At 59.5% G+C, this 22388-nt stretch overlaps 2 protein-coding genes across 3 annotated transcripts; one reads left to right on the top strand and one right to left on the bottom strand.

The window, feature by feature from the left end:
* Nucleotides 1–83: 83 nt before the first annotated feature.
* On the bottom strand, nucleotides 84–4740 carry TAF1C (TATA-box binding protein associated factor, RNA polymerase I subunit C). Its single transcript, XM_061477147.1, has 14 exons — nucleotides 4588–4740; nucleotides 4393–4486; nucleotides 4074–4180; nucleotides 3887–3982; nucleotides 3736–3806; nucleotides 3066–3313; nucleotides 2879–2989; nucleotides 2664–2787; nucleotides 2478–2549; nucleotides 2232–2367; nucleotides 2018–2146; nucleotides 1748–1922; nucleotides 1493–1630; nucleotides 84–1238 (listed from the first exon to the last, which is right to left on the bottom strand). Exons 1-14 carry the CDS (start codon nucleotides 4717–4719, stop codon nucleotides 112–114), a joined length of 2760 nt encoding a protein of 919 aa, XP_061333131.1. The 5' UTR covers nucleotides 4720–4740; the 3' UTR covers nucleotides 84–111.
* A 1882-nt stretch (nucleotides 4741–6622) lies between these two features.
* TMEM8B (transmembrane protein 8B) lies at nucleotides 6623–15621 on the top strand. 2 transcript variants are annotated; one of them, XM_061477170.1, is made up of 13 exons: nucleotides 6623–6776; nucleotides 9606–9795; nucleotides 10358–10565; nucleotides 10721–10854; nucleotides 10989–11248; nucleotides 11499–11848; nucleotides 12170–12266; nucleotides 12466–12589; nucleotides 14039–14181; nucleotides 14333–14511; nucleotides 14600–14746; nucleotides 14820–14936; nucleotides 15123–15621. In XM_061477170.1, exons 1-13 carry the CDS (start codon nucleotides 6629–6631, stop codon nucleotides 15456–15458), a joined length of 2433 nt encoding a protein of 810 aa, XP_061333154.1. In that variant the 5' UTR covers nucleotides 6623–6628; the 3' UTR covers nucleotides 15459–15621. The 2 variants fall into 2 exon arrangements, with proteins under 2 accessions (XP_061333154.1, XP_061333155.1); XM_061477171.1 differs by lacking the exon at nucleotides 6623–6776 and having other exon boundaries at nucleotides 9670–9799.
* Nucleotides 15622–22388: the final 6767 nt, after the last annotated feature.

Here is a 22388-nt window from a genome sequence, read left to right as displayed (position 1 = left end):
CGCTCTGCCGGTACCCAAACCACGATCGCACCCGGCACACGGGACGCATCCCCCCGCCCCGAGATCAAGGACGCGGGAAGGCGAAGCGGTGCTGCCCGTGTTTATTGCGGCTCAGAAGCCCATGCGCGGCCGCTTGCGGCGGGTCTGGGAAGCGGAGGAGAGCTGGCTCTGTGAGGACGGGATGCAGGTTTGGCTGGCCTGGCTCCCGGGGGGCTCGGCGGCGTCGGCGAGCGGCTCGTCCCACATCCCGAGGTAGACTCGCAACGTCCTGCGCCGCTCCTTGGGGATGCCGCGGGAGCGCAGGCTCTGCGAGGAGAGCAGCCCGTCCTCCGGCGGTGCCGGGGGGCTGGAGGGTGGCAGCGGCGGCAGGCTGCGCTCCTGGGACAGCCCGGGGGTGGGTGGCAGGGGGCCGGAGTCGCTCAGCTCGGACTGGTACGTAAGGGACGAGGTGAAGCTGGCCGAGAGGCTGCGCCGGCCCCGGGCTTGCTTCTGCCGCCGCCGCCGCTCCCGCAGCGCCCTCTGCGCCTGCACCAGCTGGAAGCTCGTCCTCTCCTCCCACCACTGGCCCCAATCCCCGGACCAGGCTGCCGTTAGACGGGTGCTCAGGGGGTCGGGATCTCCCTCCACCTCCAGAGGCTGCGGTGGGGTGCAGGTCTGGAGGTCCGTGAAGTCCCTGCGCTGGATGCGGCCCCCCTCCCGCATAGCTTGGCGCAGCCGCTGGCGTGCCCGTTCCTGCAGGGCATTGGGCGCTGCCGGTGCCTCCAGCTCTTTGCGGAAGAACAGGCGATTCTGGCTGATGGTAGAAGGCGAGGTGTGCCGGAGGTGCTTCTTGCAGCCCTTGAACAGGGCCTTCAGCCAGGGGCGGTACAGCAGGTCAGTGTCTGGGCTGGGCACCACTGGGGAGGGCTCTGGGCTGGCACAGGGTGGCTGTGGCAGATCGGCATCATCCTGGGCTGTTGGAGTGTTTAACACCTGCTCTTCCTCCTCATTGAAAATCACTTCTGGATTGGACAAAGTTTGCTCTTCCTCCTCACTGCCCAAGCCTGGCGGCCTCCTGACTGGAGACGTGAAGACAGGGGAAGAGCCAGGGGCTGTTGTGGCCTCATCTACCGCAGCTGGTGGAGGGGGATGCGCTGCCTTGTGAGTCAGCCTCTGGCAGAAGACATCCCCGGCCTCAGAGAGCTGGAAAACCAGCAGGGATTCCTGTGGTCCATCCTTCTCCACTGTGGCAGCCAGACCTGTGGCGACAGGGGACACATTGCCTTGGGGCCTGGCCAGCAGCGTGGGCTGCCTCCAGCCCACATGGGCACACTCACTGCTGGCTCCTGTCCCCCCATGTCCTTTTCTCAGTCATGAATCTCTTGCACAGGGTTGTTCAGGGCTTTGCTTTTTCTTTTTCAACCACTACCTTCCCAGGGCTACACTTCACCCCCCTCTAGCCCACACCCCTCCCCACCAAGACCCACACCCCAGGTCGGCACAGGGCCCTCACCAGCCGCTGGGGTGTTCAGGCGGTGCTGGAGCAGCCAGTGTCTGTGCGGGAGCTGTGCAGGTAGGTGCTGCAGGCAGCCAGCGATGCTGTGCAGCTTCTGTGGAGGTCCTGCTAGCTGGCAGACTGACTGGCTGTCCCCTGCGGAACAACACACAAAAAAATGGCCAGGGGTGACAGCTTGTCCCAGCAGTGAAGATGCTGGGACGTGGGCACATAAGCACCCACAGCAACCACCAAGCCCCATCTCTCACTCACCCCGGTATTGCAGCAGTAACAGCTCCTGGGTGCAGGATGTGCCAAGCAGCACCTTATGGTTCCTCTCAGAGCCCCCTGGTATCAGGTGGGCAAAGAGAGGGGGGTCCTTCATCATGTGTACCCACTTGAGCACAGGCACCAGTGGCAACCGCTCATCCAGCACGTACACAGAGAACTAGGATGGGAGGCATGACTTAGGGGGGCACACACTGATATGTTGTGGCAGTCCCCCCTGCCTGGGGTGTCCCCCTGAGGTGTGATGGGACTCACCTGGGTGGTGACAAGGTGCTGGGAAGGATGAGCCTTGCCCAGGTACATAGGCAGCACCACACGCTCGCCCCGCTGGCAGCTGGCTTCCTCACCCACCTTGAACAAGTCAAACTGGCACCTCTCAGGGACCTGCGGCAGCAGGGTAGGGTCTGTCAGCACCCCAGGCTGGGGAGCCCTCACCCCTTCCATCACCAGCCCTATGCCCTGTGCTCACCCGGGTGTCCAGGCACTGCAGGCCAGTGCGGTCAGCACAGCTCAGCACACGCGGGTGGGCAGTGAAGTCGCTCCAGCGCCAGGGTGAGTGGTCCCGGAAAAACATGGTCTGCGGGTCGTGTCGGAGCTGCTGTAGCCTGTTTGGAGAAGACAGTGATGGCAGAGCCCCTCTTTCTTGGGTCCCTCTCTCCTTTGAGACCAGGGGTCTGCTTGAGCCCCCTTCCCAGGCCTTAACGCTCCCTCTCACCCTGTCTCGACGCTCCAGAGGTAGACAGCTCCGCTCTGGGTGCAGACAGCCAGCTCCCCAGGGAGGTGAGGGCTGCAGGATGGTGTGGATGGCATCACCACAGGGATGAGAGTATCTCCTGTGGCAGGGAGGGCTGCAGAGGTGGCAGAGCCCCTCCTTGCAGAGCTCCTTTCCCTCATTGCCTACCTGACAGTGAGACAGGAGGCAGGCATGCTGGTGCGGATCACCTGCAGTGGGGTGGGAGCTGCTCCCATCCTGCCTGACACCCTCCAAACACCACAGTGATAGTCTGAGCGGACACCAACGAAATCTGGAATGGGACAGTGAGATGACAGCATCCTGGGGGCTCCCTGCCACCCCTCTACCCCCTGCCCGAGGTTTGGATCATGCGTCTGGCTCACCTTCCCCATCCACCCGTGCAGCAGCTATTTGCCGTATGTGCCCATTGAGCTCAAACCGTGCTGGGGAGCCCTGGGCATGGGGTAGCTTCTCCAGCACCATGTCCTGGAAATCTGGGGTGCTAGCTAAGGGCAGCGCAACACAACCCTCCCCCTTGCCACCCCAGGGACACCTCATGTGAAAGGATACAGAGGTGGTTCATGGCCGGCCCTCTGGGGTACACCAGGCAGCCCACGCGTGCCCCAGTGTCTTTGGGGGGCAGCCAGGCCAGCGCCCCCCCTGTAGGGCTGTCATCGAAGAGCAGGCTGGCCCACTGTAGCAGCAGCTCCTCATGCACGCAGTCTGCCAGCATCACCAGTGGCATCTCGAACAGCCAGTCCCGGCAGAGGTGGGAGAACCAGCGCAGGCGGGAAACAACGTGCTTCTGGGGGCAGCCGCTGCAGGGGAAACAGTGTCAGTGGGGGAGAGAGCAGGACACCCTCAGACCTTGCCAGGGCATGGGATACAGAACTCATAGCAGCCTTCCAGTATCTGAAGGGGAGCTATGGGGATGCTGGGGATGGACTGTTCAGTAGGGACTGTAGTGATAGGACAAGGGCTGATGGGTTCAAACTGAAACAGGGGAAGTTCAGGTTGGATATAAGGAAGAAATTCTTCACTGTGACGGTGGTAAGACACTGGCACAGGTTGCCCAGAGAAGCTGTAGCTGCCCCATCCCTGGCAGTGTTCAAGGCCAGGTTGGACAGGGCTTGGAGCAACCTGCTCTAGTATGAGGTGTCCCTGCCCATGGCAGGGACCTTGGAAGTGATGATCCTAAGGTCCTTTCCAACCTAAACCATTCTGTGATTCTGATGCTTACCGCCTGCCTTCTAAACGTTCAATTTCCTCCATCAAGGCTGTCATCCGGATGGTGCTTTCCCGAGCCGGTCTCTGTGGGGACAGAGGTTTGGGCTGGCAGCTGCACGAGGAATACGTCTGGAAGCAGGTTTTGCCCCTGGATTGACACTGACCCTCAGGCCCGAGTCGCCCAAGTGGAAGTTCTTGTGCAGCAGTTGCCCCAGGGAGCCAAATGCATCTTCTGGGTGATCCACAAAGAAATGGCTCAGCTGTGACGGAAGGCCAGGGAGGGGTTAGGATGCGCAGGGATCCCACGCCGTCCCCCCAGATCCTCGCAGGACATGGTGCCCCAGGCCCTACCTGCTTGGCGAAGTCCAGTGTGCCTCCGGACTTGCCTTCCTGGAGCTTCCTGTGCAGCATGCCGCGGTAGAGGATGTCCCGAGGGGCGACTGAGGGGACCCAGCAGCCTGTGGGGAGAGGGAAGGGGCCAGTACTGGCATGACAATACAGCACGGGGGGAAACTGCTCACCCGTTCGCACTCCCTCCTGTGCAAAACATCCCCGAGGGGAGCTGCTAAAGCCCCCGGTGCCCGGGTGGGATCCCGAGCAGCGCGTGTGGAGGTGGAACGGGATGTGCCCCCCACCACCCCTGGCAGCGCACCCCTCCCACGGCTCTCACTCGCGTTAGGCGGCAGGCAGGGTATGACGGCGGCGTCGGCGGGGTCCCAGCTCTCGCCCGCCCCACCGCGGCGGGGCACGAACACCGGCTCGGCCTGCAGGGAGAGGCGGCGGGGGGGGTGAGGGCGTCCCCGGCGCGACCCAACCCCCCCCACGCCCCGGGGCCCGGGCAGGACGGGCTGCGCCGCGGTCTCACCTGGTGGCGGCCTGGACCGGCCTCCAGCACCTGCCCGCGTTCGCCCCAGCCGGCGGCCGGAGCGAGGCCCCCCTCCTGCCGGGGCGGGCCGGCTCCGAAGTGGGAGGGGAAGAGAGCGGCCGGGAACTCCATGTCCCGGGGGGGCAGCGCTGGTACCGGTGGGGTCTGAGAGAGACGGGAGCGGGGCCTGAGCCGGCGGATCCCGGCTCCGGGAGCTGCCGCCGCCGCCTGCCCACACGGTACCAGTGCCACTGGCGGAAGTGACGTCACGACGGCTGCTCACTGCCGTCGGCTATCACCAATCAGCACCAGGGAAGAGAAAGGGGGCAGAGCGGCGCCGGCGGCAGCGCCTCTCGGAGCGCTACCGCACCCTGGCGGCCGGAGGAAGAAAATGCGCCGCACCGGTGGGACCGGGACCGGGACCGGGGCGGGAGCGTGAGGGGGGAAGAGAGGGACCGGCACAGGCACTGCGGAGCCATGGGTGCGGGGTGCCCCGGCGCCCCCGCGGGCACACACAGCCGCCCGTGCCGCTCACGGGACTGTCCCGGAGGGACCCTGCGGCTTTTCGGGGGGCAGTGGCTGCCGGTCCCCTTCCCACGGGTGCTCCGGACCCGTGGGACCCCAGCAGTGGCCGAGGGGGGCACGGGGCTGTTGGATAGACCCCTGGGGTTGGCCGGTCCTCTACAGCACCCCGGGCGCTCCGCGGAGAGGAGGGGATCGGGATGGGAGTGACCCGAAGTGGGGCTGTGCACACCGTGGGTCACTCGCCTTGGTTAAGGGGGACGGTGTTGTCAGGGGAGGATGAGGCTGATGTCAGGGGAATTTGGGAAGCGCGATGAGGCCGGTTCAGGTCAGGATTCTCCCATCCCCGCATGCAGAGCCCCTCTCACGGACACCTCTGTAAGGTCAGTGGTATAACTTATTCTAGTAAGGTTGTACCCACCGCTAGAAAGCCACCCAACCCACATCACAGCCTCACAGGTAGCCCCCTCAGCCCCATAGGAAGCCTTTGCTGCCTCCCATCCCCTCTGCACAAATTGCCCTGTTTGCCACCAGCATTTTAGCCCACTTGACCCCCGTGTCCCAGCCCCACAGCCCCTTTCAGCTGTGTCCTGCGGTCCTATGCCCACCTGCAACCCGGCTCCATGTCCCGTGTCCCCAGGCCCTGTGTCCTGGACCTCAGGTTTTGCCCTGTTCCCCAGCTCTTATCCCTGTCCTCAGCACCAGTGCATATCCCAGCTCCCTTGTCCCTCTCCCTTCAGTCCCTTATCCCTGTCCCCAGCCTGTTTCCTTCTCCCCAGCCCCATATCCCTCTTCCCACTCATTGTACCGGCCCCCAACCCCCTAACCCTGTTCCCATTCATTGTCCCTGACCTCAGCCTCGCATCTCTCTCTTCCTTCATTGTTTCTGTCTTCAGCTCCCTATCACTGTCCCCAGCCTCATATCCCTGTTCCCATTCACTGTCTCCCTTCCTAGCCCCATGTCCTTCTCCCCAACCCCATGTCCCTGTCCCCACTCATTGTTCCTGTCCCCAGCCCCATATTCCTGTTCCTTCTTCTTGTTTCTGTCCCCAGGCTCTTATCGCTGCTCCTACTCATTGTCCCTGTCCCCAGCTCCATATCCCTGCTGCCATTCATTATCCCCCTCCTAGCCCTAAGTCCTTCTTCCCGGCCCCGTATCCCTGTCCCGATTCATTGTCCCCGTCCTCAGCCCCATATCTCTGTCCCCAGCCCCATGTCCCTGGTCCCTTTCATTGTCTCCCTCCCAGCCCCATATCCGTGCCCCCATACATTATCCTCCTCCTACCCCCATGTCCGTCTCCCCAGCTCCGTATTCCTGTCCCCATTCACTGTCCCCATTCATTGTCCCTCCCAGCCCCATGCCCATGTCCCCGCTCATTGTCCCTTTCCCCACTGCCCCGACCAGCGACATGATGGAGGGGGGGAGGATGTGGGCGGTATCTCCCGGGGGGGGGCTGCCTCTGTCGAGTGACGCTGGTGGGGGCCAATGGTGGCGGGAGGGGGCGGGGCGGGTGACGTCATGGCCGCCGATGCGCGGCGGGGCTGCTGTGGGCGCGCGCCCCGCGGCAGCCGTGGCGGCGGCATGGTCCGGTCCGGCGGCGGGCAGCGGCTCCAGCCCGCGCTGCTCCTCCTCCTCCTGCCGCTCCTCCTGCCGCCGGGCCCTGCCGGTGAGACCCGCGGCCGGGCAGAGGGCTGGGGGGGGACGGGGGCCAACGGCGGCCCCGGGGCACCCGGGGGTTGGGGAGGGAGGTATGGGGGGGATGGAGATGCGCGCGGGTGGGGCGCTTGGTGTTCGGGTGGTGGGGCAGGGGGAGCGAGCTTGTGATGGGAATGATGGGGTACGGGACGGATGGGATGTGGGGGGTGCACGCAGTGGGGCTGGGGGCAGGGAGTGGGATGCAGCTGGCTCTAGGGAGTGTGGGATGTGCGTGCAGTGGGACATGGAAGCTCGGTGCAAGGAGGGATGGATGGGGTGCGCACGGAGTGGGTATTGGGGCACATAAGCAACAGGGCACATTGGTGAGCCTGGTTGTGTGTGGAGCATGTGTGAGATGGGGCAGGAGGTGGGGGTACGTGGGTCAGGGACGTGCAGCAGGAGGGCGCAACGTGGGTGCGATGGGACACAGAAGTGCGTGTGCCGTGGGATGTTTGCATAACGGGGCATGAGGATGCGTGTGCAGAGGGTACCAGACGCCAATGCAATGGGGGAGTGAGGATGTGCATGGTGTGGGGCACGACGACAAGCATGTTGAGGGCTTGGGATGCCCGAGCAGTGGGGCATGGAGATAAGTGTGCGGTGGGTCACAGAGGTGTGCGTGCCAGCAGGACGCAGTCAGTACACATGCTGCGGAACAGCCAGGGGATGGTTCATGTGCGTGGGACGTGGGCCCGGGGGACTGCAGGTGGAGGGCAGAGAGCTATGTGCTTGCGATGGGGCAGCGGGGATGGACAGAGAGGGGGTTGTATGCATAGCAAGTTTGAGGGGGATTGCACTGGTGGAACTGTGCAAAGGTGAGGGTGCTGTGGGGCACGGGGAGCTGGATTGGCGAAGGGCATGTGGAGGGGTACCCAGGGAATTGTAGGGGGGTCCCCGGGAGGGGGGGGACACAGCTGGAGGGGGACTGCCGGTGCCGCAGGTCGGGGGCCGCGGTGGGGCAGCGGTGGGGCCCCCGCGGGAGCTGTCCGCGGTGCTGAGCACCCGATCTGGAGCTGTCCGCGGTGCTGAACGCCCTGCACCCAGAGCGGCCCGCGGTGCTTACCCCCGGACCCTGAGCTGCCCCCGGCGCTAACCGCCCCGACACGGAGCTGTCCGCGGTGCTGACCGATCGCGCCCGGAGCTGTCCGCGGTGCTGACCGCCTGACCCAGAGCTGGCTGTTAGTGGAGCTGATTGCCTGTCGCGACCTGCGATTGTGGTCCCGCGGCTTCCACCCTGCCAGAAGGGTGCTTGCTTTCTTCCTTCTTCCCCCTTCCATAGCTAGGAAATTCCTCTCCATCCTCCAGCAACCGTCCCGTGCTCTGGTCATGAGGCTGCTGGATTTCAGATTGACCTGCAGCTGCCTCCTCACTGTTTGCCCTGTGCAAGTGGGCATGGAGGAAACTGCCCAGGGACTGGGAAGCTCCAAGTGGTTCCCCCTATGGGGTTCAACACCCCATGTTCCCTTGGGTCCCTTGCTGGGTCACTGTCTGCATGTGGGGAGGGGAACTGTGGAGTGTCGTGTTGATTCATGGTGGGGAAATTGGGATCAGGCGCTCTTGCATTGAAACAGGTATTTCATGCCTGGCTTGTGTTGTCTGGAAGCGAAGGGGAGGGGGAGCTGCCTTTGTTCCAGGCAAGGGAGCAGATGCATGTCAGTGTACAGCCGGCTGGGGCTGCACACACACAGCAAAAATACATGTGCACGCAAGCACATGCAGGCACTCCCAGCCAGGTTCATGCTGTGCAAACCAGCCCTTCTTGTCTGCTATCCCACTCCCAGCTGGACAGCTCCTTCTTGGCACATGCCTTCTCCCAGCCCATCCTCTGTTGGCATCCCACTTGCTGGCAGCTTGCGTGGAGGTGCATTTAATCCTTGGTACATCTCTGGGGAATAATGGATGGGTCTCCCAGGCACTGGGGAAGTGTGGCAATGGTAGGGTGAAGTTGCATCTGCTGTCGAGACCAGGACTCCCTTGCCTCTATTGTGGCAAGGAAGCCGCTGCCCTTCTGATGCTGGGGTCCTGTAAAACCCTTGAAATCAAACTGTCAGGCAGTTGGGCAAGGGGAGGTGGTCCCAGTGAGTGCTGTGGGCCTGCAGGAAGTGTCTTGCAGGCATGGGGCTGTGCTCAGCAACCTGCACCCATGCTTGTGGGCGTGCACGCCTCCGCATCGCCGCGCACGCAGACAGCACCCACGTGTGCATATGTGCACACATATGTGCACCATTCCTCCTCCACAAACCATGGGAGAGCTGGAAGACTCTGCAGGAAGTGCACTGCTCGCTCCTTCTTCTCTTAGCTCTAGGGTAGGACTCTGTGGTTTATGATGGGCTCTGTGCTGGTCATCCTTGGCAGCAGAGGAGGGGAAATCTGTGTCCCTGGGGGAGCTGACCTGTTGGGCAGGGCTGGAGCTATGAGGAACAGCTCTTTATTACAGGTTAAATGCAGGGAGCAGATCTCCACTGAAGAGGATGATGAGTTGAAAGAGGTGGGCTGCACCGAGGCTGAGTGTGAGCAGGTGAGGCCAAAGGTTCCTCAGGCTCCAGAAGATGAGTGCCCACAGCTTGGGGAACTGGGCTTGAGGCAATGCTGAATCAGGCGTGATGCAAACTGTGCCAAGGCTGGAGATACAGCTGGGCACAGCTGACATCAGCCCTAAGGACTCACTGAAATGGCACACCACCATCCATTCCTGCCTCCTGGTTCTGGGACATGTTCAGAGCTTGGTTTGGGAGGCATGGTGCTCCTCCCTTCCCCTAGTTCTCCACTCTGCTGAGAGTCCTTTTGGTTTCCTCTACAGATGGGCTCTTTGTGACTGACTACTTCACCCGCACACCACGCAAGCTTAGCCCTTTCCGCTCCTTTGCCAGCATTGAGCTCTTCCATTTCCACATCCCTGAGGACACAGTCATCGCTGTCTGGAACCTCATCACCTTCAAGGAGCAGGGTGGCACCTTTGGGGATCAATGCCCAGACCGTAGCATCACCGTGTGAGTAAGCAGCCTGCTCTGTCTGTTTTCTTCCTGCCTGCCTCTGCCTGCCCCTGCTGTCCTCTGCCAGGCTTTTCCCTGGAGCCTCCCAGCTCTTGTCTGCTTCTTACTTGCATGTGCACACATATGTATATGTATACAGATGCGCATAGATGCAGAGGAGTACTCATTCATGCGCAAATACATGCATGCTCATTCCCCATGATTCATCTTCCACTCTTGCAGGCTCCACTCCTTTGTGAACCCCATAGATGAACAGTTTTGTTAAACACCCACCCAGGGAAGCTCACAGTCTCCAGCAAAGACATAGAATCAACTAGGCTAGAAAAGACTTAGTTGGTTCTACAAGAGGATCAAGTTCAATCATTACCCCAGGACTGCCAAGTCTACCACTAAGCCGTGTCACTAAGGCCCTTATCTACATGGTCTCAGCTTACAAATGGCCTCCCATGTTGTCTTTGAGCTTCCTAATAGCATGAAAGATAGACCCCCGACATTAAGGGCATGTTCGCCCTGCTGTGATGCCCAGCCTGCACTCTGCTAACTGCTCTCTCTCCTGCAGGTACTTCCGCTCAGGGGCTCCCTCTGTCATTAACCCACTGCACACGCACTTCCCCAGGGACACGGCCGTCCCTGGCTCCTTTGCACTGACCCTCACCTGGACCCTACCCAACCGCACCACGGGGGTTTTCAATGTCACCAGCCCACTGCCCGGGGACTGGTTCCTGGCTGCTCATCTGCCCAAAGATGAGGGCAAGATCTCTGTCAAGGTGAAGGGCTTTGGGGGGAGCATGGGGTGACAGGGCTTGCTGCAGTGTTCTGCTGGGGTCTGGCTGCTCTGGGCTGGCAGTGCCCAAGGCAGATGTCCCAAGTGGGGACAGAGCTGCATGTCCCCTTCCCCATGCTGACTGTCCTGCTGGTGCAGGGACTCTACGAGGAGTGCCAGTACCTCTTCCAGCCACAGCTTATCGTGCAGCGCCTGGTGAACATCGCCGTGCTGTACCCAGGTTATGTCACTGAGCAGACCATGGCTCCCCACAATCGCTCCTGCCTCTACAAGTGAGTGCAAGAGGGTCGCCCAAGGAGGGGGCACCCTCAGGTTGGGGAGGTGAGGGTGCACCATCCCTCTGCCTGGCCTCCCTAGTCCCACTGGTCCATGTTGAACGGCAGGACCTGACAGTGTTTTCCTGCAGGGTGTTTGTGCCAAGCTACACGTCACGAGTGCTGGTGGAGGTGCTGCGGTGCCGCGGGGCCGAGGGCTGCCCGCTCTGGCTGCGTGTGAGGGCCAAGGCTCCCCCTCTGCACAACTCCACAGCACTGGACTGCCGGGAGCATGATCCCTGTCAGTTGGCGCTGGACCTGCCCTTCTGGCAGCACTGGTACTATGTGCTAGTGGAGAAACACCCTGGGGTGCCAGGCACCATCTCCTTCCAGGTCACCGTGCAGCTCACAGGTGAGGATACATGGGAAGGTGTGGGTAGTGGTCACGATCTTGTATCTGCTTGGGTGACTGGTGTGGGGGTAAAGGATCTGGCCCCAGCAGGGTACAGGGTTATACACAACCCTGCTGGGATGAGGTCCCTGGGAGGTGTTGGGGCTGGGTTCCACATGAAAGTGTGTGATGGGCAAGAAGTGGGGGTGAGAACTAAGGAGGGGCTAGAGGAGCTGTGCAGTGCCTGGCCTGACAGCTCTTTGCCCCACAGACTGTTCCCAACCCAGCCTGGCCCGTCCACCCTTCCTGCCCTCCAGTGCTTCCATGAATATGCCCCACTCCTTCGGCTCTGCGGGCGGGATGGCGCTGGGGGACAGCCCTCCACCCACCAGCCCCAACAGCACAAAGTACCCGGTCCCCATCACCTCACCTGCTAGTGAGCGGTGCTGGCCCATCCGTCCCACGCTACGCAATGAGCTGGACACCTTCTCCGTCCACTTCTACATCTTCTTTGGACCCAACGTGTCGGTGCCGCCTGACCGCCCTGCTGTCTTTGTCATCAACCTCCTGCCGGTGCTGGACAGTGGTGGGGTGCTCAACCTGGAGCTGCGGCTCAATGTGGTGAGATGGCCATGCTGTGCCCTGGATGGGGCAGGACAGCTTGAGACGGGGACAGGCTGGGAGATGGGTGATATCAAGGCTGCAGTAGGGAAAGGAATGGGATTTGGGGTGCTCTTGGGTTATGGCTTTGAGAGCTCTTGGGTGTCAAGGAACAGATGAGTGTGCTCAAGAGCAGAGTGATAGCTTGGATTTGGGGTGTTCTTGGGTGATGGAAGTTAGGTTAGGGCACTGATAGGTTGTGTGCTATTATGCGGGTGATATCAGAGCAGAGGACATCCCCCATAGTCCATGGTTTAGGGTCATCTCCTCCTCTGCTCTCAGAGCTCCCTGTGTGGTGAGAACGTGACAGTGTTTGGGTGTCTGAACCATGAAGTCCCACTGACGTCCAGTGCTAACACTTCAGTGACCTGTGAAACAGGTAGGCTGGGCTGTGCATGTCCATCCTGCCATGGATGTGGGGGGGTCTCTTGCCCTCCATATGTCCGGCAAGAGACTGGGTGGGAGATGGCAGAAACCATGGGGGCATCTGGCCCTGGGGTGCTCTGTCCCTGTCCCAGCTCTGCCCATGGGGAAGGGCTGCCCCTGCCCTGCACACATGGAGCTCTCTTGGTCCACAGAGTCCCTGGCAGGCTTCCTGCTCTCTGTCAATGCCACAGCCAGCCTCAGCCGCCTGCGGATCCCCTACCCCCAGACAGGCAGCTGGTACCTGAGCCTGCGCTCGCTCTGTGCCACGGACCATGGGTAAGAGACACTGCCTGTCCCCTCCCTGCACACCCAGAGGGGGTGTCCTACCCATGATCTTCATCCATGAGTTCTGTGGGTCCATAGGCGTGCCTACCCCTTGCACTGCATGTCACTGCTCACGTGTTGGGTTGGGGGCTGTGTGTGGGTGCCTGCGTGGGCGTGGATGGCTCTATCGTGTGCCTGTCTGACCATCTGTGGTCCCCGCGGCTCTTCCCTCCGTCTTGCAGTTAAGAAGCGCCTGTCAGCTTGTGAACGTTGTGCATCTGTTGGTGCCTGCCCATCTCCGGCAGTGCCCATCTGTACCCATACATGGGAGGGGATGAGGCTGTCACTGTGAGGATGGGGCTTGGCTGTGCGGGTGGGGGGCAGCTGCTGCCCCCCTGCTCTGCTCAGCATCTCCAAGGACCGCTTCTGTGTCTGGGGTATGACACCATGCTCCTGGCATGGGTGTCTGCCTGAGAACCCTGTGGAGAAGGGGGGCTGTTGTGCACTCGTGTCTGTACGTACAAGAGTGATGTGGGGTCTGTGCCATGCAGATGGTTCTGTGTGCATGTTCAGTGAATGCATGCACACAGCATAGGATGTTTGATGCATGTGGATGGTGCTGCGTGCACGTTTGGTGCATGCATGCAGACAACATTGCATGAATGTTTGGACGCATACATGCAGACAGCTCTGTGTGTGAGCTCAGGTTTGTGCAAGCGGACAAGGCCGTGTATGTTCTATGTGCACAGTGTGCAGATTTGACTGTGTGAGCACATGCACGGACAGACACACATGCAGATGCATCCCACACGTGTGCAGACAGCACTGTGTGCATGTTTGTGCATGTTGGGGTGCCTATGTGTGTGCAGGCAGCAGTTGGTGTGTGTTGTTGGGATGTGGGATGTCTGTGCTGCTGCAAGCTGGAGCTGCGGAGGTGCTGGAACTGCCCACAGCTCTGTGCATGGGCAGCATGGGCAGTGGGGTGCCTGCTCTGACTCTTCTGCTATGTATGTAGTTCATGCTGAGTTGCCTGTTGCATTTGGTCCTTCTCATAGTCACATAGTGACAGGCAGGCATTGCAGGGCATGCTGTTTGCACAGCAAAATACAAATGAAAAGGAGCCAGCTGCGTGTGTCGATAAAGGAAAAGTGAGTCTAAGCATGACCATGTTCCTCCTGTTTGCCCAGCTTGGTACACAGGATAGAATCACAGAATGGTTTGGGCTGGAAGGGACCTTAGAGCTCATCCAGTTCCAACCCCTGTCACAGGCAGGGACACCTTCCACTAGAGCAGGCTGCCCCAAGCCCTGTCCAACCTGGCCTTGAACACTGCCAGGGATGGGGCAGCCACAGCTTCTCTGGGCACCCCGTGCCAGAGCCTCAGCACCCTCGCAGGTTCACCAAAGCAGCTCATTTCCCTTAGTGTCAAGGTGAGGGCTGACCCCCTTCTCCTGCACTGCAGGTTTGAGCCCTGCACCAACGTGACAGCTGAGGTGTACCTGCGCACCTACCTCTCACCCTGCATCAATGACTGTGGCATCTATGGCCAGTGCAAGCTGCTGCGCACCAACAACTACCTGTACGCTGCCTGCGAGTGCAAAGCTGGTGAGAGCTTCCCCGGGCACCCATAGTGCCCATTGCCCCCCATTAGTGCCCCCACACCAGCTCTCCACAAGGCTCTGGGAAGAGGCTTCCTCGCTCCTTCCCCAGCCCCTGCAAGGGCTGCAGGGCTGAAAGCAGCTCTCTCTGGCCACAGGCTGGAATGGCTGGGGCTGCACAGACAACTCCGAGGCTTTCTCCTATGGCTTCCAGCTCCTCTCCACGCTGTTGCTGTGCCTCAGCAATGTCATGTTCGTGCCTCCCGTGGCCATCGCTGTGCGCAGCCACTACCTCTTGGAAGCTGCCGTCTACATCTTCACCATGTTCTTCTCCACTGTGAGCGTGCGGTGGGGGTGGCTGTGGGGACAGGCAAGGGGCTGGGGTTGTGTGGGATAGCTCTCACACCCCTTTCCGTCTACACCAGTTTTACCATGCTTGTGACCAGCCCGGCATCGTGGTGTTCTGCATCATGGAGTATGATGTGCTGCAGTTCTGTGACTTCCTGGGCTCCCTCATGTCTGTCTGGGTCACCGTCATCGCCATGGCCCGGCTCCAGCCCGTGGTCAAGCAGGCTAGTGTGGGGACCGGTAGCGCGAGGTGGGCTGGAGGGGACCCATCCTGATGGGTGCCCTGCTGCCCCACAGGTGCTGTACCTGCTGGGGGCCATGCTGCTCTCCATGGCTCTGCAGATGGACCGCCATGGGCTCTGGAACCTGCTAGGGCCCAGCCTTTTCGCCTTGGGGATCATGGCTGTCGCATGGGTAAGGAGACACGGTCCCTGTCCTCTTATGTCCCCACCCTGGCTGTGCTCAGCATCCTGCCCAGATGTCCGGCCCCACTCCCTTGCCAGCACCAAGCCCTCCATGAACTTCACTCCTTGAGCACTGGGGGATGCGGCACAGTGGCTGTGCCTGTCCCTTTCCCATCCCTCTCTTTGTCCCCTGCAGACGGCCCGCACCATCCGGCGCCGACACTGCTACCCACCGACGTGGAAGCGCTGGGTGTTCTACCTGTGTCCGGGAGCGCTGATCGCAGCGGCCGCCGTGCTGCTCTATGCCTTCGTGGAGACGGAGGAGAACTACTTCTACATCCACAGCATCTGGCACCTGCTCATCGCCGGCAGCGTCGGCTTCTTGCTGCCGCCCCGTGCCAAGCCCAGCAGGCGCCTGGGGCCGCTGCCCCGGCGCAAGGGCTGCGGGTACCAGCTCTGTGTCAATGAACAGGAGGAGCTGGGGCTGGTTGACCCGGCTGTGGCCTCCATCAACAGCATTTGTACCAGCTGATGGTGACGGCACCTGGACTCCTGCACGGACAGCAGCCCTGTGGGGCCTGGCACCTGCTCTCTTTGCCAGCCACCCCTTCCCAGGAGCACCAGGACTCCTCCGGGAGGGCACAGAGCCATTCTTGCCATCCTTTTCTTGCAATTACAGCCTGGTTGAACTTGTCTCCAGGAGTTGTTGTGGCTCAGTCCAGTGCAGAGCTGGGGTGTCTTGAGGTTGAGCTGGGGTTGTGCTCCTCTCTTTGGATGTGGCTGGTTGCAGAGTGAGGAATGGCAGTGGTCTCCGGCTCTCACTCAGGGGTCTGTAGCAAGAGCTGCTACTCTGCTGTAGGGCTGACACAGCACTGGCATAGAGCAAGGTGGCCAGTAAGAGGCGGGTGAAGCTCAGTGCTTTGGCTCGCTGCAGGCAGGCTGCAGAGCTGGAATGAGTTTTCCGTGGCACTGTGCTCTCACAGGATGGCTGCAATGCCTGACCCATTGCAGCTGTGCTCTGCCAGAACTGCTGGGGTCCCCTCCAAGTTGGCAGGAGAGTGGGGAGCCCATAGCCCTGGGGGTGACTGCCACTGGGGAGTGGTGGTAGCGAGGCTTGCCACAGCAACGCATGGGTCTGTGAGCACTGTGCCTGCAAGATCCACATCCTCAGGACCCACAACCCCTTGGTGACAACCCACTGCCTGGAGCAGCCTCTCTTGGCGCCCCACACCTGAGTGCGCCCAGCCAGGATCATCGAGTGGAGCAGTGATTCTGTGTCCCCATTGTTGCCACCAGCTATGAGCAGCTGCCCTGTCCCTGCAGGGCACTGAGCATCGGTGGGAAGGGTATTGCATGGACTGTACCTCCTCATGGACTGGGACAATCCTGTTTCAGCCCCTGTCCTTCATCCCACCCCATGGCTCAGCACCCACTGGAGCCAGTGATGGCTGTGGTGTGGTAGCAAACACCCGGACTTTGTGTGTGGCTCAAGAACAGGGCATTTCCATCCTGATCCTTCAGCTCAGTGCAGGGAAGATGGACCAGGGAGGAGAGGGGAAACCCCACTGCCCCTTCTTACACCGTACCCAAGGAAGAGCCCGGAGCAGGGAGACTTAGTGGATGCCTAACAGGATTAGCAACTGTGAGAGGGCAGGCAGCTATGTAATGGGATTGCAGTCTAATTAAAACTGCTGCTTGGGAGCTGGGCTGCAGCTGACTGCAGCGGGGTAGGCTTGGAGGGCTGCAGGAGTGGCAAAGATGGGGTGTGTAGAGCAGGAGGGGCGAGCCAGCAAGGACCATGCCAGGGTAGTGGATTCAGGGCTTTGCCACTTGCCTCTCTGGGCCTTTTGGGGGGTGATAGACATAGGGAGCCAGCCTGGCTTGGAGGTGTTCTGGGCAGCCTAGGGGGGACAGGCAGGAGCCCTGTTTGCTGTGCAGGGAGGCTGGGGGACTTGAATCTGCCACTGTTCCTCCCCCTAAGAGCTCACCCTGCAGCCCTTTCTGTGCCATGCAGAATGCCCTGTCTGGTCCAGCCAGGCAGCTGATTAAGGATTAATTTTTTAATTAAAAACATTACTCACTTCACCAGTTCCAATTGCATCCCTCCACCCCCACCTCTCACAGCAGCAGCAGCCCCCAGAGAACCAGGAGCTCAGCTTTGTCTTTCTCATCAGCAACACGCTGAAGCGTGGTGCACACCGAGCTTGGGGCTCATGCTGCTCTGGGGCAGGCACACGCCAGTTCCATAGAGATGTCAGGGCTCCATGCAGCATCTTTACCCCTCCCTCATCCCCTTGCTCACTGCTGCAGGGCTGCTTGCCATGTTGGTGTAGACCCTACAGTAACAGAACCTAGCAAGCACACGGTGGGATGCGCACTCACCTTGCAAGCAGCTGCACAGCCCTTGGCCTGCTCATGGCAGACACCGTGGGGTGGCACATGCAGGTATGGACCCCCGAGGTGTCCTGACAGAGATGGGCAGGGGGTTTAGCAGACAGAGCTGCCCAGGAAAGCCTGGAGAAGCCACTCATGGGCTCTGGTGGACTCTACTCCAGGCTGCCGGGTGGCTCAGCATCGTCACATTAATTAAACCTGCGGCTGCATTTCTCATCTCAAGGACAGACCAAGCAGCCAACCATGCTCCAGGGAAGGGAGCTCAGCCAAGCAGCACTGGAGGGGATTCAGGCACTCTGTGCCAGCCCATCTCGTCCCATGGGGCCTGCTGTAGGCTGCCCACTGAGAGCTGGGGCTCCCCCTCCTCACTTCAACCCCAGCCCCAGTGGGGCAGAAACCATCCCCCTGCCCAGGAGCCTGCAGAGCTCAGGGAGCATCGTGGTGGGGTGTGAGTATAGGACATTGAGCCTTGCAGCACCAACAGGTTTGTGCTCCTTGCTCATGGCACCCAGCACGATAAAGGGTGCTCTCTCCTGTAGGACACCCAGTACAGACTGTGTGGCACCTTGTGTCCCATCAAGCCTGACTGGGACATTGCATGGCAGACTCTGCATCCCCTCAGCCACCTCCTCTTCATTGCAGGGGTGGAAGTACCGACCTGTCCATCCCTGTGGGGCTGGGTGAGCTTTGATGGTTCACTCCCATTGTCTCCAGCCTCAGCCCCATGGGGATGTGCTTGGGGTGAAGAATGGCCTCTGGCTTTCCTCCCTGCTCATAGAGAGCTGGGATCTCTGTGACTCCCTCCCCCTCAGTGTAAACAACCTTCTGATGCTCTATCCCTGCCTCCACCAGGCACAGCAATCACACAACCATGGCAACAGTGTCCCTATTACAACCAGGTACATCTGACATCTCCATAGCAACCGACTCCCTGAACAGCCGGTGAAGAGCTTTGCTTCCTCTGTTCTGGGGAGGGATGGGGGTGTTTGGGCCCTGTGAGGGCAGGTGGCTGCAGGGACATGGGGATGGACACAGCTGAGAAGGGCTTTGAAGTGATGCCTGGGGCAGCACAAACTTTTGTGGCCTCTGTCCTGACAGGGAGGCTGTGGGGGACACAGGTCATGCAGGAGAAGGGGATGGTCCTGGAGACAGCATCACCCTCAGCTCAGTCTCCTACATCCCAGCCCTGGAATGTCAGTACCATTAGGATAGCATCCCCATGCTCCCAGGGAACACACATCCCAAAATCCAGGACCGTGCTTCCTTCCACAACCTCATCCTACCTCTAAATCCCACCGGAGAGATGCTCTGCTCGTTGCCCACACTCTGCCCCTGCTGTGGGGCTGCTGGACCCACTTGCCTGCCCACGTCTGTGGGGCCAGGCTCACTGGGCAGTGGCCCCAGTGCAGTCTGTCCTTGCAGACAGCAACAGCACGCCATGCAACTTTAATGTGCCAGGCCTGAATTATTGAGCCCTTCAGCGGGCTGTGTGAGTGCGGGCAGGAGACAACATCCTCCTCCTCTCCCTGCCCGTGCACACCCCAGCAGGCAGCTTGGGGGCTGGTGAGAGAGGTGCCAGCCTTGGGGGTTTATCTGGGTGCACGAGGCTGCTCTGCTATTTACTAGCCCAAGGGGTGGTGAGGTTTGGGTGGCAGGGTGGCTGTTGGTGCATCGGCTTGGTCACCTGGGGGTCGGTGGTCCATGAGCATGCTCTTTGCAGGTTGCAGGGACAGGTATGTAGATAATCCTGCTCTGTCCCCACCACAGGATGCTTCCTCCCTGCATCCTTAATGAAACCCCATGGCCAGAGGCAGCAGATCCCCCACTACTTCCCTGGGAGGTCCTCACCCCTCCTGTTTGCTGTGACGCCAGGTCCCAGTGAGACAAAACCTTTTCACCACAGTCAACGTAAATCCTGCAGTGGGAGCAGCCAGAGCTTGCTCCCTGGCCGTGCAGGGCTGTCTCTGCGTTGCTCTGGGGATGACGAAAACCTGGGAGAACAGCCCGGCGGCTCTCTTCTTTAGCAATTTGCCTGCTGCAGCCTCCAGCCACTCGATGATTTTCTCATCAGAGCCGCAAGCCTCGACCGCTCTCCCCGTGCAGACCCATCCATCACCCATAGTTGGCATCACTGCACAGATCGCAGGCGCTGGAGCTGCCTGCCCTGCTCTGTCCCTGCCATCCCTCAGACCCCAGACAGTGTCCCCACCATGGTCAGCCTCGGGGGAGCAGCTCTGAGCATGCAAAGGGACCCCGTTTCTCCTGCATGAAGGCACACAGAGCCTGCTTGCGCACCCCTCTTCTTCCCCACTCCTAGCACTGTGTTCCACCCTCCCCACTGCCTTACCCAGCCCTCTTCTCATGTCAGACACCCCTCAAGGCTTCAGCCACAGTCTGCAGATTGTTGGGAGAGGGCCAGATAGGAGCCAGGCTCCCGCAAGCAGGAGATACAACTATAGACAGAGCAAGCACAGGCCCACTGCATGCTCCTTCATTGCTTCTGCCATGGGGCATCTCCCCAGGTGCCTGCTCCAGGGCAGAACCATGCCATGGGTACCTGTCCTGTGCAATTGGGACAGAGCTGAGCATGACAAAAGCCAGCCCAGAGCAGGGACAAGGAGCTCAGAGGTGGACCCAGGGCATGGGGACCCAACATTGCTCAGCAGCATCTTGTGCCGCAGGACCTGGAAATGTGAGAAAGCAGCAGAGCATGCCTGGTTTTGCATCGTGGTATTGGTACCAGAAGCATGGAGATGAGGGGCAAATGGCTTAGTTGTACCCACAGGGACTTAAGCATTGCAGGGGACAAAGAGCAACTGCTAAGGTCGCACGGCTGGAGGTGAGCAGTGAGCAGGGAAGGGGAAGGAGACCATGCAAATATGGTGGTGATGCAAAGCATCATGATTTTTAGCTGCTGGTAATTTGTTTCTTGGAGAGGCTAGGGCAGGAACTCAAAGGGAGGGCTGGACTTGGGACTTTATCCCTAGCAATTTAGAAGAGGGTTGTTGAAGAGTTGTTCTGCCAAGCGGAAAAGCCACTTTGAGTCGTGCTTAACTTCATCAAGAGAACTGCATAGAAATCAGGGAGCTTGCTAAAAGAAATTAATAGAGCAGCCAGGAGGGCAGAGCGCCTGCAGACAGCATGAGAATTGCTCAGAGCAGCATGCTGGAGACTTCCAGTAAACGAGCACGTCCTTTAATGAGATTTGCAGAGCCAGCTTGGCCAAGGAGAGAAGTGGGTGGATGGGTGGGAAAGGTCATTCCTCAAGGAGGTAAAGCTGTGTCAAAATGGAGAGCACTGGAAAGGGGATGAAGTTACATGGGGAAAAAAAAAAAGAACAAACCCCCAAAAAACCCAGAGGAAAACAACACCCAAAAAGTCTCTGGGGAAGATCTTGGCCACAGCGTAAAACCAAATAATTTTGCAATGCCAATTTTGAGGCATTGTTGTAGCAAAGAGACTGGGGGTGTGCTGTGACCTGGACCTACCTTCTTCAAATGAGTCTTGGGGTAGGACCTGCGTGTCCTGCAAGGCTTTGCCGGTTATGCTAGGACAGCAAAGTCAAGCTATTTCTCCCAGGGCAGACACCCAGGGCCCATGCAGCAACACAGAGGGATGCTGCTGGAGGAGCAGCCTTGGTGTACTGTGGCTGGCGAGCAGGGGAAGGATGTCCCGTGGGCTGCAACTGCGAGAACAAAGTCTACAAGTACAAAGTGCAGCTGTGCTGGCTGTGGTAGGAAATTAAGGCAGTTACTCTCGTGAGAAATCAGCCTCGCACCAGCAGAAATCAAACTGCTATGCCAAATGCAATCCTGGATAAATTTATCTTAAGAAGCCAGCCTGCAGAGGAAGATAAAACCATGTTAGTGGAGGCTGAGAACATTTTCCATGGGATGCAAAGCCACTGTTCCCTTTATGGCTTGCAGATTAAAGTTTTCTCATAAAAAACATTTCGCCCCATTCAAATACCACCACTAAAATTTCCCTGGAGAGAGCCAAGTGCTAAGCAATACGTTGTTATGTATGAATAGTGCTCTCAGCGGAAGCTGTATTAAAAAATCACGTTGAACCTCCCTGTTGGAGTGTGAGTGGTGCCTACACCGAGGGGTATATTATGGTTTATTCTAATTTCAGATAAAGATGCTTCCCCACCTCCAGGGACAGAACCCAGGGCTCCACATTCCAAGGAGGAGTGTTTTGGCTAAAATTAAATGGACTTGGAACAAGTGCAACCCAGAGGCTCCTGGCTCAGCAGTAGCTCCTGTTGAGCTCCATGCAGCGTGTCCTCCTGAGGTGCTTTGCCCCACTGCTCAACCGCAGTCAGTAAATCTCCTTCCAGCACAGTTACAAATCCTGGGCGAGCCCATGCGGATTGTTGTTCTAATTACCTATTGAAGGCATCTCCTGAGGGGAAGATGAGCTGGAGGCTTCCTCCCTGCTTGGAGGGGACCTAGAACAACACCCAGCTTCTCTCAAGGGACCCCATAAGCTTTAGTACACCCCGAGGCTCAGGGGTTGTGGTGGGGAAGTGTCAGGTGCTCCCAGACACTACACATCTCCCTGCACCCTGCCTTCAACCCAAATTCAGTCTCAGGCCCCTGGTGTGCTCCAGTTTAGGGCTGCCTTCAAAAACCCTCCCAACCCCATTCTCTGCATGATGGGTCCAAAGGCAGCTCGTCTGCACTCATCCCTGAGCTTCACTTCTGTTTCATCCTGTCTGCTGCAACATGGAGGCTGTTTTTCTGTTTCCAGGAAATCACATGAGAGAAATTAACTTCTGATGAGGGTGAATCTGTGCAAGAGCTCCGGAGCCACAGCCAGGCGCAGTGCAGGGAGGATCCACTTCAAAGGGGGGAGATGCTTCATTAAGGAAAGAGAAATAAGGTTTTTGACATCAAGATAATCATCTTGATACACTTCAAAGTAACTTCCTCCCCTTGTCCTTAAATGCCCTCTCCCACTTTGCTCAAATCTGGAGTTATACTTCTGCCTAATCAGTCCTGTGTTGTATCCCAGATGGGTGGATGATTGGAGGGGGGAGATGCTGGTTGTTGCTCTGCAGCGTGTG

Source organism: Pezoporus flaviventris, unplaced genomic scaffold (genome assembly GCF_033815535.1).
Source record: "Pezoporus flaviventris isolate CSIRO_AGI_PZ_B2104156 unplaced genomic scaffold, CSIRO_AGI_Pfla_v1 ptg000100l, whole genome shotgun sequence".
NCBI lineage: Eukaryota > Metazoa > Chordata > Aves > Psittaciformes > Psittacidae > Pezoporus > Pezoporus flaviventris.
Note: the sequence above shows the minus strand (reverse complement) of the source record. Positions and strands in the feature narration are given on the sequence as shown.